Source organism: Doryrhamphus excisus, linkage group LG13, assembly GCF_037039965.1.
Source record: "Doryrhamphus excisus strain RoL-2023G ecotype Guam linkage group LG13, RoL_Dexc_Guam_v1.1, whole genome shotgun sequence".
Taxonomy (NCBI): Eukaryota; Metazoa; Chordata; class Actinopteri; order Syngnathiformes; family Syngnathidae; genus Doryrhamphus; species Doryrhamphus excisus.
Window position 1 is genome coordinate 5408147 of NC_136369.1, and position 17464 is coordinate 5425610.

Genomic DNA, 17464 nt, shown 5'->3' on the forward strand with positions numbered 1-17464 from the left:
TATGTCAATATTACACAGGTCTTGATTGTACAGGTATAGTAATGTTGTGGCCAGTGACAGCACGGTAGGACTGAAGGTGTTCTGATATGTTTAGGGTCCCCTAGATGTCCACCACCACACCCCGACGCGTGTGCGGACACCAAAGCGCGAATGCGCAGCTGTGCGCATTGAGGATGCACAAGCTTGGAGGACAGTGTGCGCCCGTGGACTTGGGCTGCTGCTGCTGCTGCTGAAGTCGCGGCCACTCCACTCCATGTTTTGCCCTGCCCTGGTTTGCGCTCTGCCCACTGTGCGTGTCTCATTTCCACGTCGCTCCACTCACACCAACACATCAGCGACGGCACAAGTTGGCATCACTGGGCTGCCACTATCTTTTCCCAATCGGAACCAACGGGTGCATCTTTTCGAGGATGACAAGGAGGGTACATGTCAAGTGACGAGTGATTCCTTTGCTTTTGAATGCAGCTCATTATCGGAAACCCTTCAGTAATCATTCTTTTCAGGATTTCTTTTTTATCCCGGTGGATTCTTTTCCTCTCTGAAAGACAGCATCAAGGATTCCACACCAGTGTTTGCGATGTGGAGACTGCAAGGGATTGTGTGCACTCTGTGGCTGCTGCTGTCCACGGCTGTCGGTGGTGAGAGCAAAGCGCGGAGCTGCAGCGAAGTTAGACAAGCGTATCACGCCAAAGGATTCAGCCTCGTCAATGTACCTCATCAAGAAATATCAGGTAAGGATATCGGACCAACATCATCACCGTCATCCTTCATCTGCACGCATGTCCTGTTTATATACGCGTATACACGCCATTTGACCTGTGTCATCTCCAACATCCTACTTCTAAGACAGAGTCCAATCATCCTCACAGGAAATGGCATAAAATTAAATAGCTTCAACACTAAAAGCATTTTTTTAGATGCTGATAATTAGACATGATAGAGAAAAAGCTATTTGTATGTGTGATACTTTATGAGAAATTGTAAGAAAATCCATGTCAATATAACTTTACCAAGTGGCATTCAATAAGGTGCTTTGCTGGGTTCTAGTCATTCATGATCAGATAATGCCAATTGTCATATTTTATAATTGGTTATACTTCACCACAAATAACCATGTTTCTCTTACATAAGTGACATGTTCCAACTCATTTGGAAGATTTCTGAAAACACAAAACTTCAGAAGACACTAAAAAGTGTTTATTGCACCCTTAGCCTGGGGTCTATTCTAGAAGTTACACTGTATTTTTACTTGTATTATTTATTTGTTTACAATGTCATCAAACTTATTGTAACGTTATATAAAGTATATAATTACTATATAATGGTGTCCAGATGGTCTCCCAGCCTGAGTTAGTTGTCATCCACCCCCAAGTCAAACATTGTCAAGACAATCTGCTGAAAGAACTGCTACCTCAAGAAGAGGGGCTATAGTTTGCCAATAATAATAATAATTCCCAATACTATCTTCAGTCTACTAGTTGCTTCAGCAGAAGTGAAAGACAGATACTGAATGGTTTGGTGCTGGCTGAGAACCTGTTGCTCACACTCAACAGAGGCTCCTCCAGCCTGCTGTGTTATAGTTGATGAAATGCAGTACAGAATATTGTTTACCAGTAGGGGGCTGTATGGACTCAGCACCAAATATTCTCTCAGCTGTGGATTCTTAGCTTTTTTTTTTTTTTTTTTGATAGTCCTCAAGGCTACAGCTTAGTTTTTAATTCATGCGCAGCACAGATATGAGGTTTTATTATCTCTTATGTGGCAGTAATCACATTTATGGTCTAAGCAGGGAAGCAGATTAGTCCATAAAGAGTGTATACTTCACATGTGGAAAGGGGGTGTACAGAAAGAGGCCAGAAGTTAATTATTGTATTGCCTCTTACAAAAAAAATATCACATTGATAATTGGCAATGTTAGGCAGTGAGATCACACACTGGGATGGGGTTTCGTTGTATTTCATTGAATCAAAATCATAATACACTGAATCCAATTCATTTATTTTCTAATGCTTATCCTGTTTCCTATTTACGGATGAGCTGAAGCCCATCCCAGGTGACTTATAGGTACACAACCATTTATAATCACATTCACACCTATGGAGAATTTGCAGTCCAGTCATGTTTTTCGATTGGAGGAACCCACACAAACACAGACAGAACATGTTGGCTCCACTCAGAGATGTGAGAATCACTGCCCGTGAGGCAAACATGATAACAATATGCAACACTGTGCAGCCTACTGAACTTAAGTTGTTTAACGTATCATCATTTAGCATAACTGAAATATATGACATACATAACTGAAACTCTCCGCTTGCACAAACAGCCTCCCAAAATAAGATGAAATATATCATGTTGATGCGCTTCATCTTAAATATCCAACACTTTCAGACAAGAGCTGCAGCCATCAACTCTTTGCGTTCAAGTGGTCGGTACATGTTAATAACGGGGAACACGTTCGTTTCAAGGAAGCGTTTAAAGAGTGTAAATCCAAGCAGGGAGACTGTCAAACTTAGCTGTTTAAACTCAGCCGACTGAAAACGATTCTTGTGATGTGTTTCATCTGATAATGTGTGTTTTGCTGATATACAGTAAGCCTGTGTTGTACCTGTCACTGAAGGAAGCTGGATTACAAGCAGACGATACAATCTTAATAATATTGGTGTGATCCAGAATTTTGTTTTCATTTACCTGAACATTTCCCTCACTCTCAATGACCAAACCGAAGTACTGTATATGCAAATGGTCAATGTCACTACTGCATGGGATAGCAGTGTTCATCTGGGTGACTTTCTAGTCAGTCGATATTTTTGATGTGTTTGAAAATATACATTTTTACCACACTGTGTTTTGATGCAGTGGTGAAATCAAAAAGCAGTTAATTTTACACCCTGTCGACAGTTTGTTATTGGATTTTGTTGTTTCTCAATAACCTTTGCATAAATACAAAACAGGTTATATACAGGCCTCAGGAGATTGCGGAGTAGAAAGCATTCAATTATGCCTAATTAGCTGTGCTCATACAAACGTGCGGCAAGCAGCATGAGGAGCATTAGCGTTCATCCCTCTATCAGTTGCTGTGTCATGTCACTGCTATGAAAAAAAAACAAAGATTTGATACATTTGCATGGGTGGCTACTTCAGTTTGTAAGCTCACATTTGCATAAAATTATTATTTTGGTTGCTATGGATCATTATGGAAGAAGCAACTAATGAAAGTTGCATCATGTATCTGTATTTAAATTAAATATTGATCAGTATAATACACAAATATGGTTGTGTTTTGATTATAAAGTAACAGAATACCAAAAATACTACATTTGTGTTTCTAGGGGTTGAGTTTTAGCTTGGTTCATTTTCCATGTATTTTTTTCTTTGGATCCTTTTGACCTAAGCACATTCTCAGTGCATCTATTGAAATTCTGAAGTTCATCTATTATGGAAATATTACAGCAGTGTTGGATGAGCCTCTTGGGCTCCAAAGATATAAAACCCATCTAGAACATAAAGAACCTCATAAATGGCAAGAGCAGAAACCTCAAATTGATTTTTTCAATGGCCTTTTACCACAGCCTATAGGTTTGGCTGTCCTTTATTTCCGTCTTTAAAGGTTGTATGCACACGCACTGTACATCAGCAGCATAATGGCTGCATAATACGGTATCACATCATATCATGTAATTCCACATATATTTCATAGTATGGGAATCATAATAAAGATGAAAAGTATTCATTGAAATCAAATTAATTGAATTCATATATTTATATTTTTTATACAATTTTGTGGGTGGAAATTAATTGCATCACCCAGGTAGATACTATGAATAGTTTGGCCCTTTATAACCAAAACAAGGTGTGGCTTGGGCACAGAGAGCTGCTGTTATTACATAGATAGATTTAAAGTATTTATCTATTATGCATATCATTTGGCGGCATGGTGTATGAGCTGTTAGCATGTAGGCCACGCAGTCAGAAGATTAGGAAGATCTGGGTTTGAATCGCCACTTGGTCATCTTTGTGTGGAGTTTGAATGTTCTCCTATTATGTTCTGCATGCGCAAGTTTTCTCAGGGTGCTCCTGTTTCCTCCCACAATCCAAAAACATGCTAGGTTAATTAGCGACTCTAAATTGTCCACAGGTATGAATGTGAGTGTGAATGGTTGTTTGTCTACATGCGATTGGCTGGCGGTCAGTCCAGGGTGCCAAAATACAGCTGGGATAGGCTCCAGCATACCCACGATAATAATGACGATAAGCGGCATAAAAAATGGATGGATATAGTTATTCATCCAGGTTGTCGTATTCTCTGCTCATGTTTATCTAGCAGTCTATTTTTTGCTGAGGAGTCTCACTCGGAATACCGCATATGTTGCTATTTCTTTTTTTTCATTCTTGCTAGCCCCTGACCCTAAGCAATGTTTTGACACCCACCACGTCCTTTCCCGCCATTTCAAAGCTGCATATGGACTGTCTTGGCGAGTTGATGCATGCACAAAAGGATTCTGTCTATAAATGTATAAAGTTTAAATTAACATGCCCACAAATTTGCTCAAATTGAAGTTACAGATGTACACCATCTCCTGGTACAATGTATTAACTACACCAGGCACCATGTTTGCAGAAATGGCTTGTTCAATTCAGCAATGTTGTTTGTTGCAGTCCAGCCCGAGTACAGGCTGGACTGGTCACCAGTCAATCGCAGAGCACAACTAAAATACAAATAGAAGCCAATAAGACGACGATTGAAATTGCGGATGTGGTATTGTACATTATTGGGTGAAACACCCACCGCAATCGAAAGTGGAACAACAGGCTTTTATTGCAGGTTAAAATTATCTCACAATAATAATAAAATAATAACCATAATAATAATATGGGCTACTTCTGCGGTTGTAACTCATGACAAGGTAAAACTCAACTCTCATTTGGAGAACATTTACTGCGACACACTAGTAAGCACTAGTATTATTTATGTCTTCAATTACTCATTTTCTCTGATTGTAACTATTATATTGGGTAATACAAACATAAAGGGTGTTATATCATGTCTAAAGGGCTGTAACAAATGTAAAAAATGTATTTAGAAGATGGTAAACATGTTTTTTAGGCCATAACTACAAAAATATTTATAAAGAAGGAATCCTACTTTGTGGAAATTCACCGTAACCAATTAACTGTGATAAATAAGGGATTACGATATAATCAGAAGTGGTTTTAACAGAATAAATGGTATGATAGTGATGAGATGGAATTGTTTTGATACATTGATTAATTTATAATGAGTTAATATGTATAATATGTAGTGTGTACAGTGCAAATCAAAATTGTGGGTGATTTGAGCTAATAAATATTTAATATTTAAAAGATGGAAACAGTTAAAAAAGATCTAAAAACAGCAAATATTTATCTAAAAATTATGTAGGGCATTTTTTTCCACAGCCCATTAATATACTCTTGGCTCCACCAATTTGAAAATCAGTCTCTTGCCAGCCGGTATACATCTTAAGAGAGAGCAGTTAATGAGGTGTGAGGGAGATTAGTGTGTGTGTGTGTGTGTGTGTGTGTGTGTGTGTGTGTGTGTGCCTGTGTGTATGGCAGTCTCACTTCCTGGGTTCTTTCATTATGTTTTTGCTTGTCATTGCTGATGTGTTGGCTTATTTTGTTGTTGTGTTCTTTTGTCTTTTCCCCACACTGCAGACAGGATGACCATGCGGTACATTTAAATGACTTTGTTTATTTTTCTGCCAGAGGTTGCTTTGTTGAATTGGCAAATCTGACAATTATTTTGACCAGTAGAAAATGTCAGTCTACGTCAGGCATCCATGCCTGTAATACATAGGGTCTGAAGGATTTCTGGAAGCTTACCTCAGCGCTAAGAATTTTTTTTTTCTCCTGAGTAGTGAGAAAAGCCTTCAGATAGCGTATGGACCACTACAGCACTTCCCTGTTTTCATTCAGCTGCTGGTCTAAACCAGTAATGGATAAGGGATTACGGCTCTCTAGCCTCTCAAGCCTCAAGAGTAACTAGAAAATATGCTATATGTTGGGGGAAACACGATTGGATGCTTAGGGATTAGCATGGTGTGAGTAAAGAAAAACATACACATGCATTTGCTATGCATCCTTCATTGTATCCTTCAGTAAAGAAAAAGTGCATTGCCAAATAAATCATAAGAAGTCATGTCAAATAAAATGATGGAACATGTTTGGTTGGAAGTGAAAATGGTTTGATTTTGCATATGTCCTGCAGATCTACTGTTAGAAGAATTATCTTTTATGCAATTCACTCCGCACTGTCCATTTTAGACGATTTTGGCTGATTTTTGAAGGCACTCAGAATATTCTGTTCTATGGCTATACAACCAAAAACCTATAAAACCAAGAACCTACCAAAATTAATATTATACTCTCATCTTCTATCAGACAAAAATATGTGTTTCTACCTTGATCCGTTCTTTGGTAATCAGTGGTATAACATAGGTAAGTTTGAGACATGCGTACATTTTGTTTTGTTTTTGTAGCAACTTAAATATCTAAATAATTGTATCACAACTTAAACAATACAAAAAAGGGCTGTTTTATCATCATTAAAAATGTACAATTTTGACATTTGGAACTCTGTGCTTGTATGTGTGTGTGTGCAAAAGTTAAAGTTAACATATAACCTTCTGCACGCTACGCTACTCCATACTCTTCCACTCCCTTCCTGCTGTCGAGTGTATAAATACATGTAAAATATGCACGCCGAGCTCTTCTCCAATGTACTTCTGCCACCCTGTGGTCATTTTTATCGCTTAAAACTGCAGTGACATTGACTTTAGAAGTCAATTGGAAGTGAGAGTTGGGTTTACAAAAAAAGTTTAAATGCCTCTTTGGCAGCGAATGAGTTAAAATGGAAGACACAATCAGCTATGTGTTGTTGTGTGTTGTGTTGTTGAAAGTTGTTTTCCTTGGTATTTTTTTCCGGGAATTGAGGAAGAGGTGTAGTAGACGAAGAGGATTCATGGTGATGACGTCTCTTTTTGTCATATATGTTTTTCTTCAATGTTCTTGATTGTTACATTTACGCACCTGCAAGTGAAGGTAAGACACTGACCTCAAAACAAATTTAACATTGGACGCCATTAATTTCAATGGTTTCTTTTTGTTAAATTTTAGTTTAGAGTGCGTACAGTATAGTATGCTCTCCGTGTCACTGGACAGGCTTGTGTTTGTTTAAGGTCTTTCTTTGGGTCCTTGGAGGATCTCTGAATAGAAGTCCCATGCTTGACACCAGTCCCCAGATGCAGTGTGCTGTTGGCAGACCTCGTGGGTTCAACACATCGAGGTGTCAAACATGCAAATGCCTTTCACACTAGGGACTTTTTATTTTTGTTTTTCAGTGCCCATGGCTGCCTTCACATGCCAAATATGAGTCTCCTCAGCGACTTTGAAGTAAACAAGCATTAAGTACAAATAAACATGGTGTGTCAAGTGCCAAGGAAACAGTACAGTGGTGATTTACTGTAGTTAGTGTAGCATACTTGATGCATTGTTTTGAAGTGAATTTTTCCTTTTGAGGTTAAGTGTAATGAAATCACATGAGACTGGTGATGTTTCAAACAGCCACCACTACATGGAGCCGCTATCTACTTGTGTTGTAATAAAGTTGGCTGAATGCTCCGAGTGGGTGCTCTGATGGCCGTGCACTTTAAATGCAAATGACAATAAAAAAAATATATGTAGTAGATTACACCTGTGCTAAAATCAGCACTTCATTAGTATCAATCTCAGCGTCAGTTACAGTATAATATTTATTGATGAGTGACCTGACTGGACACAAAAATGATCAAGCAAGTTGTGGCCAATATTATTCTTTATTTTTGATTGTATTGAAGATATATACAGTAGGCAGTGACGTACGGTACAGTGTCTCAAACACGCAGCCCGCAGGCCAAATGTGGCCCGCAGACACAAGTTTGAGGCCCCTGCCTTGATATGAAAGTTTAATGTTAGTGCGGCCCGCGAAAGTTTGATATGGATGCTGTATGGTATCATGTACCCAGAAAAAATTATTACGTTTGATTAATGTTCATGTTAAAGGTTAAATAACTGTTAATAGTTATCCTCCCTATCCATGTGGAAGTGGTAAGTTTTTGGCTATTTAAGTTTAAAGGAAATAACTTGAAGGCTACCGTTTAGGTCGCTAGCTCTCTAGTTTGCGAGTTAGCATGTGTCTCAAGACCCTGCAGTTGCGCAATATGTTGTAAATAAAAAGAGTATAAATGTGACTATAGTCGTGTTTTGTCATGTCTACAGGGCTCTAATAATGCTTTGTTAATTTTAATCTGAAAAAAATAATTTGTCTACCCACCAACTATATGTGGTTTTTTAAGTTTTTATTATTTGCCGTTTTATTATTATTTCTATTATATCTATTTATTACTGATTGATTGGTTTTCTTTATTCTTGATTTGTTTATTTATTTTTCATCTTATTTTGTGCAGAAAAATAAAAATTAAGATATTTGAGAACAGTGGAATGTTTTATCAGCGCTTTTATTGTAGAAAATCGGAACCAAAGCACTGAAAAAGTTTGTATATTTTTCTGTTTTTAATAAATGTGGTTTTTTTTTGAAAACCTGATACGGCCCAGCCTTGCCCAGACCCTAGCTCCAGTGGCCCCCAGGTAAATTGAGTTTGAGACCCCTGCTTTAGGAGGTTTTTATGTTAACACAGGTGGCTAATTAAAATTACGACAGCGTCTTTGAATGTTCTTCTGAATGCCATATAGGCCATATCTAACCACAAAACAGAATGGTTTAGTAATATATTCCTGAATAAATGTGATAGAGTGAGGCCACGACATCCAAGCCGTGAAGTGACGAGGGATGACTACAGTTGAATGGACAAATAACATTTATTTTATGTTATCCCCGAACTGCATGTTACTGACAGTAGAGTGGCATGGTGGCTCCCCGTGCGTGGGTGGGTTTTCTCTAGGTACTGTACTACGGCTTCCTACCACATCCTACAAACATGTTAGGCTAATCAGAGACTTTAAATTACTCACTGGCGTGAATGTCAGTGTGAATGGTTGTCTATATGGACATAGTGATTATTTGGCAACCAAATGTACAACACCTCTGAAAATGATCTGGGACGCAGAATCCTACTCAGGACAAGCATTATATGAATTAATGGTATATGAAACAGTACTATACATAATACAAAGTGACATTTACATGCCATACAATGAACTGTATTTTTTGGAGATATCTGTGTGAGTGCAAATGGTTAAAAACTGAACAGGAAAGAGATCAAAGTCTGAGCAAATTACTACAAGAGTTTTGAGATTGACCAGAATAGACATTCATTCATTTTCTACCGCTTATCCTCACGAGGGTCGTGGGCGTGCAAACAACCATTCACACTCACATTCATACCTATGGACAATTTGGACTTTGTGCCCTGTGATTGGCTGGCGACCAGAAGACCGAAGATACCTGGGATAGGCGCCAAGACCCTTGTGAGAATAAGCGGTACAAAATGAATGAATGAATGAATGAATGAACAGATAAACACGGGCAAAACATAATCTCTGTTATGTGTTTTCACTGTGCTTGGTAGAGGTGAAAAGGTGTTCCGTTCTGATAAATAGATTGAATTGGATCTTGCATCAGTCTCTCAGACTAGAGCTGTCCTATCTTCTATGACTGGTGTGTGTCGCACCTAGTCTTTAAGCATGAACTGACGAAGCCGTCGCGGAAACATCTTCTAAGACAACCTGTTTACCAGTTGCGGTCAATTGAATGCCCTGAGAATACAATGGCTGATGAATGTATTCTGAGGTATGCTTTATGACATTAAAATTTAAGTCAAATTCCTTGGTGGTTGACGATATAATGAGAATCAAGTGGTGTCCCATTTCTTAGTGGCATCTTCTCTTTGGCCCTCGGTTTAAAGGGGGAAGGGTTTAAGGGCTAAGAAAAGAGGTAAGACAAAGGGGAAAGGGGAATTCAGATTCCATCTAACTTGAGGCTATACTCCATTATTTGTTTTTTTCCACATATTTTCCGGAAGACTGCACTCTGGATACGTCACAGCATGTTCACATCAGTGTCAAGTGCACAATTATTTACTTAAAAACATTCATGAATAGAACACTTGCAGCACAATCCTTGCAAAAAAAAAAGACTTCATGCATCTCCAACAATAACTGTTTGCTAGATTTAAACTAATTACATGAGTTCACGACCCATGCTGGTGTGATTGCCGTTATGACCCTAAGGTGAGAAGACTAATTGAGATCATCATAAGCGTAATTGGAGATCATGGTTATTTTTATGTCGATGCTAAAGAGTTGTGAATTTATCTGAACCTTAGGTCAGATTACTCTTGCTTTAATTAAAACATTTAATAACAGACTTTGCTAAGGAAATTCCTTAGGGCTTGTGATGCTCCGAAATATATCACAGGTCTGATGTGTGTTTTGTCACTCCATGGTGCCAAATGGTGATTTTCTCTGTTCTACTCAATGACAGCCGAGATGCACAACTTTAGTGCTGGATTTTATGGTGATGTATTTGAATCTCTTTTCAGTATTGAAAGTGAAGAAGATTCAGTACAGTCATTGGCTCCTTTAACCGGGCTTATTGTATACAGTCATCGCTCCTGACTTCATGGTTCAAATTTTATGGCTTCACACTTCACACTTTAAAAATATATATTAATTAATAAATGATGCTGTTTCATGGTTGAAAATGAACTATTATGCAATACACATTATGCATACACGGGTCCATCCATTCATCCATTTTCTAGGCCGCTCATCCTCACTAGGGTCATGAGTATTGTTACATCTTGGCTTCGGCATTGTGACACGACCCCAGTATGCAGAGAGCAGGAGACCCAAGTGCAGATAAAAAGTCTATTTAATTAGAAATGGCTGACATACACCAGCAGGACACAAGCTACAACAAACAATGCAGCAACAAACTAGGGAGCACGCACCTGAACTAAATAGGAGGGGAACACAAATGGCAACAGGTGCGAGTGAAAAGGGAAAAGCAAAGCAGGCAGACAAAACTCTGGGCAAAACAGGAAATGCTACCAAAACAAGAGCATAAAACAGGAACCAAGGCATAGAAGCAGTAACCAACTAAACTGTCACACAGGCTAGCTTGAGGATCGTGACAAGTATGCTGGAGCCTGTCCGAGCTGACTTTGACTGAGAGGAGGCGGGGTACACCTGGACTGGTCAGCAGCCAATCACAGGGCACATGTAGACAAACAACCATTCACACTCACATTCATACCTATGGACAATTTGGTGTTGCCAATTAACCTAACATGCATGTTTTTGGCATATGGGAGGAAATCGGAGTACATGCAAACTCCACACAGAGATGCCCAAGCGGAGAATCAAACCCAGGTCTTCCCGATCTCCTGAATGTGTGGCCTGCATACAGAGGGTATTTAAGCAAATGTTACATATTTTCTCGCCAAATCTAAGCATTTTGAAGCATAAAAAGGTTAAATGAACTAAAATACAAATTTAAGACAATCAAAACCAAACCCCCGGAAGAAGGGCGGCAAGCAAGGCCCCCGTCCCCAATGTAAACAGTGTGGATCGGGCACTGCTTCTCCTTTCTGAGGCTTCGGACGGTTTGCCAGAACCCCTTCGAGGCTGACCAAAATTTGTTTGGCTTTCTCAGGCTTTTCTCACAGCAGGCACAATAATTCCGAAATAAAAATAATGGCTAAACGGGCAAACTGACAATTAACTCTGAACCCTGATGTCACTTCCTGTCTGCGGCTCACTCTGCTCCCCCAGGGAACACATCTATAACACATGAGCATAGCGTATTTACTCTTTTGTCTACTGAAGTGGGCAATAGGAGTGTAAAGGTGACCATACGGGTGTTATTTCACGTGCGGCGGTTAATGTTAATAATGTATTTAAGGGAGTCTTAAACAGGTTTTCTATGCTCCAACTATGCTCTAACTTATAAATTAGGAATCCCTTGATGAGCAAAGGATTACTGTATTATTATACTGTATATATGTAGGGTAATAGTAATCTATTCTTGGGTCTCTGAAGTTGCACATTGCAAACAGCAATGACTATACAATACTGTATTGATAAAGTAGTACTTCCCTGACAGTGTATTTGACATCCTTTAGTGTGAAAATGTGCATAATGTGAAAGCTGAGTAGTAGTTATAGTAATTGTGACATTATAAATTGAGTCTTTATTTACGCTACATATGTTTACTATCAACTTAAAATTACTCAACATAGACAATATTGTCTAAATACCTGGCAACACGTGTACTAAAATAACTGTCATGGTATGGGACTCTATGAGTGCTGCTGAAGCTGGAAACTGGAGCCTGGAGTATTTTGTCACCAGTCAAATGAAACATTTCAATTTGTGATGGCTCTTGGCACATCCGTGTTCTTTGGGGTTAACTGGAATTTGTAAAGAAGCCAGTCTTTAACCGCTCTCAGGCTCCTGCTGTTTCCTACCTACTGTGTAGTGGGCTGGTTTTCTTGCACCCTGGGGCTCTACCCCAGGCTCTTCAGACTACCGGCTGTTGTGTTCAGACCTATGTTATTCTTTAACTTCCCATATGTGTTGTATTGTTACCAATATAATGTTAAATGATTATGGTGAATTGCTGAAATTGAAACACATATACGTACATATTGAATGGCTGACTAAACATAAACAAGTAATAAGCACCGCTTTGGAATATGAATTTAAATGCAGAATTTAAATGCCCCCCCAATATTTTATGCAGAAATTAACCGAGTGATCAGTAGTTCTATGTTGTGTACCAACAACTGACAGGACATTATTTTGGACATTGTTTTGTATGTGTGAAAAACTGTTTGCTGATTGCCTGATTTCCTATTGTTTTGCATTTTGTTCACACTTTTATGTTTCAGATCATCAAACAAATTTAAATATTAGTCTGACAACACAAATAAAAAAATAAAACAAATTAAATATTTTATTGTCGAGGGAGGGGCAGCATGGCAGTTAGCACGCAGGCCACAAGGCTAGGAGACCGTTCTGTTCGATTCCCCCCCCCCTCGAGCATCTCTGTGTGGAGTTTGCATGTTCTCCCGTGTGTGCGTGGGTTTTCTCCGGGTACTCCGGTTTCCTCCCACATTCCAAAAACATGCTAGGTTAATTGGCGACTCCAAATTGTCCATAGGTATGAATGTGAGTGTGAATGGTTGTTTGTCTATATGTGCCCTGTGATTGGCTGGTCACCAGTCCAGGGTCGCCAGCACGTCAGTATTGTAAAACATTAATTCGCCAGTTTGATTAAAAGTGACTGGATCTGCTATGATCAACATTAAAATGATATATGCTGAAGGACAAGTTTTATTTGGTATGAAAATTAAATCACTGACTGACCGACTAACATTGGTCAGCACATAAACCACATTAAGTGGATAAAGTCTAAACTGTCATATGGCCAAACCAACAATAACACAGCCATCATGTATTGCTAAATTGCACTATATTTCATCATATTAAGGGTTTGCTTCTGTTTGTACCTTTGCAACATTTAATATTTCCATGTTTCTAGTGGGTTGTCGTTGTGTTGGACAATCATATTTGCATACACTTTAGACAAAAACGGCAGATATGCTGACAAGTTTATTATAAACAATTTCATGGAAGCGTTTTGAAACGTGGCCGAGGTACATGAACATTGCTTAGAGTTGCAAGTGAAATTATTCAGCACAGCATATTTGCCTTTTCATTATTCCTACTCGGTAATAATATCTCATTTAGGGCAATGCCTTTCATAACAAAGCTTGGGTGATGTAATTCTGTCACAGCACAAAATGAAATGCTTTTAGCATACGTATAGCATCTTTAGGGAAATTCCAAATGTATTGTAAAAATTAGTTTAGTTAAATGGGGAAACTTATGGTAACTATGAAAATGCCTTTTTCATGACATAAAGTCAACATTTTACCTTGCAATCACACTGACATTCCATAAGATTGAAATGTCTGTTGTAGGCTCACACAAGCTCCGTGCAACGCTGCTCCATCTGCATCGGCCATACGGCAAGACGGAAATCATTTCTTCAGGTTCTAACTATTTTTTCGGGTGCCGCTGACGTCACAGATGGTCAATTTAATAACAATAAACATGAAAAAAAGATACATTTTTGGACTTCAAAAGTGTGTCAGTTTAGTCTGACTATACAAACTGAACTCTTTATTCATCACTGACACAAATATCTCTGAACTCTGAACTCTGGTCAGTCACTTTTTAGACGTCCGTGTTCAACCCAAACAACAATAACAATTCCTAGTGTCCTACAAAATGGCACGTGTAATGTACATTTGTGTGCAAAAAGTCGTGGTGTTTTTAGGTGTCATGTGATGAATCAATAAGGAAGATGGCTACCACCCGAAACTTACACAAGTCGTGCAGTCTGTAATACACATTATTTCACAGCACCAAAATAACTCACAGAAATCTAAAACACCGCGGCTATACAAGGCTAGTTATTGCATGAACATGTACTCTTGTGAGCGCAGTTTCCGCAAGCAGATCGGATGCTCCCTTGGACGGATAGGACCAGTTCCACTACCGTGACGGATCCAGTGTGATTGTGGGGTTAGTGTAGTGCAGTGCTTAGTGGGCTGCAAGAGACTGTCAGGCGTGCTGTGGGAAATGTGCCCATTTGACAGGTGGAGCAATTAAATATTTCTTCGCTGGATGGCAGCAGGTAGGCAATTACCTTGTTAATCAGCCAATCAATTAGTCAATGAGAATCAGTGTTGCATGGAAAGACATCAGTGACAAAGATGCCTACATTTCTGAAAAGGAACAATAATCAGGCTGCATGATAATTTAAAGAATTATGACATCATACCGATTCCATACCACAGCATAGCGTCAATTGGGTGGGACTTGTCAGTTTTTCAGAGGAAGACATTTCACCAAATTTTGCAAGCATTCAACAATGAGCTAAAAAAAACATTGAGTTACAACACATAAAACCTTACCAGCCACCTGAAATACCAGCATTGCTACAAAGCATGGTACCCGGGACTTGTTACTATCGCTGCAGCGTTTGCAAAGTTAAAAAAGTTGGTCAGAGACAACACGAGGGCTAACCTGATTTGTGATTTCATCAAGGAAATGATGGCGCTGGGTGACCAGCCCTTTACTGTTCTTCCCCAACCACTGTCCGAGAAATTTTATGCACAGTGATAAAAAAAAGTGTAAAAAATCCAGTTTTATGCTAACGCATATCAATTTTGGAAATATGGGCCAATATTTTATTTTTAAAAAGTACCATTAGAATTTTTTTTGTATGACAATGTTGTTTGCAACTGACTTGTTTGCAACAGTCCTTGAATGCACCGTAGTCATGTGCATGTGCTAACTTTCTTGGTCGGATGGCACTATAGTGGTCGAATTTTGCAAGGCATTCCCAGAAAAAACAAGAGTAGAGGAAGTATTTTGTGTCATATGTCATGTCATAACAGTGGAAACCCAATGGAGCAGTTTTTCAGATGTGTTAAACAGAGGCACCCAGATGTTATCATTATATACTGTTCTTTGCACGGGGAGGCACTCAATCCAAAACACTGCGAGCCGACCTGACCCCTGAGCTGGAGGCTGTTGTGAGTATGATAAACTTTGCCAAAAGATTGCTAAAAAGACAATTATTTGCATGTCTTCATTGAGACGTGGCAAAGTCTTGTTTTGTGTACATGAGCGGCACAAGGAATTAAAGGTGTTTTTGACTAATGAGAGATGCGATGATGCAAAGCTGTTTTCAAGTGACGAGTGGTATGCCAGGTTGGCATCCATTACAGCTATATTTCAACATCTGAATGAACTGAATACAATATAGTACAAAGGTGAAATGAAAACCTGCCCACCAACAAACATCAAATAAATTGATTGGACAATTGATTGTCCACACTGCTGCACTCTGTGAGACAACAGTTAATGATCTGAAAAATCTTAAGCAGAAGTTGCCTGAAGTTTGGCTTGACTGGTTTAGGAACCCAAGTCACAGGACATGAGTTTGCAGGAGCAGAAGGAAATAACTACTGAGACAAGAGCTTTGCATAGGAATGAGTTGGATATTCGTTATAAACAAGTGCATTTTTGCCTGTTATGAGTATGACATGAGTACATTTCGTCATTGTCCGTATTCGAGTTTAAAGAAAATACTCATTAGATGGTCTGCTTGTTCAGGTGGTTTGGCTGGTGATTTGGCTTGTAGTACAGAACTCGGTGCTTTTGAGGAAAATACAGTCAGCAAGGCTGACACATTATTGTTATGTTTATTGCCAATTTTACATTAATCACCAACTTCTGTTCAGGGTCTTTTCGTAATTAATTAATTAACCTGCCATCATGTGGGTTTACATTGAAGTCAAGAGTTGTTAATTGTCAAGAAAACAACTCATGTATTATCTTATATTAATTGACACACATAGTGTTGTCATTCTTGTTTATATAATAAAGCAATGTTGACTTGCCTGGTCGAGTATGGCTAAGTTTTTTCAATTGTTTACTGAACGGGGACATGGAAATGAACTTGTAGGTGTCGTTCCAGTAGGCCAGCAGGTCGGTGGCTTCCTCGTCGTACACTCTGATGTTGTATTCATATCTGTTAACTCGTTCACTCATTCACACCTGCTGCAGATAGCTAGATTTAAAATGGAACCAGGTAACGTGGCATTAATTGTGCTACTGTTACTCGGACACGTGCACATGTTCATCATTAAAATATTCATGCACAGGGAGGGGGCGGGGACTGAAAATAATTTCATCTCCAAACTGGGTACACTGCTAAAAAAGTTCAGGAAATCACTGCTCTAACTGTATTTGTATAAATGCATTAACCGTGTGGAAAAAGCGACAGATCGGTTCCTTGAATCGGGAACCTGACTTGGGCTTGTGTGTTCAGTGAGTCATGCTGGGCTCACAGGTCTGGTGTATCAGGTAGGTTGACTCATATGACTCATGAGTCATATGTTGACGTCACCGCTATATTAGATATAGCATATATCGTGTCCTACATGTAATTGCACCAACTAGTTTACAGTCCAAACAAGATGTCACTGGATTATCTTTCATAGATAAGGCTGAAATAATACTTAATATGTATTTGGCTATTAAATTTTTTTTATGAACAGAATGTGTTGACTTTGTAAAAATAACTTTGTATAAAGGTACTTGTATAAAGTTTGGTCCATTTTCTTGCATTTGTTTAAAGTGGACCTGCTATGCTTTTTTCCTATTTTCTGACCTATAAATGTAGTTAGAATGTCATATTCTCGTGTTAAACGATACCAAAGTTTCAGATTGGGATGGCTCAAAACGCTCGGTTTCAAAAGTTGTAGTAAAACTGTCCCTTCGTGATGTAACAGAGGGGCGGACTTCCTTATATGGGTCATGGTTAGGAAGCACTTTGGGCGTG

General features: G+C 38.9%; 1 protein-coding gene across 3 annotated transcripts in view; it reads left to right on the forward strand.

The window, feature by feature from the left end:
- The first annotated feature begins 215 nt into the window (after positions 1–215).
- The window catches only part of LOC131139792 (glypican-6-like), a 138589-nt gene continuing 121340 nt past the window's right edge, over positions 216–17464 (forward strand). The window contains exon 1 of one of the 3 annotated variants that reach the window (XM_078795729.1): positions 216–731. In XM_078795729.1, coding sequence (XP_078651855.1) covers positions 578–731 — 154 coding nt within the window. In that variant the 5' untranslated portion in view covers positions 216–577. The remainder of the gene's footprint in view (positions 732–17464) is intronic. The other 2 variants (XM_078795728.1, XM_058089686.2) reach the window with 2 other exon arrangements.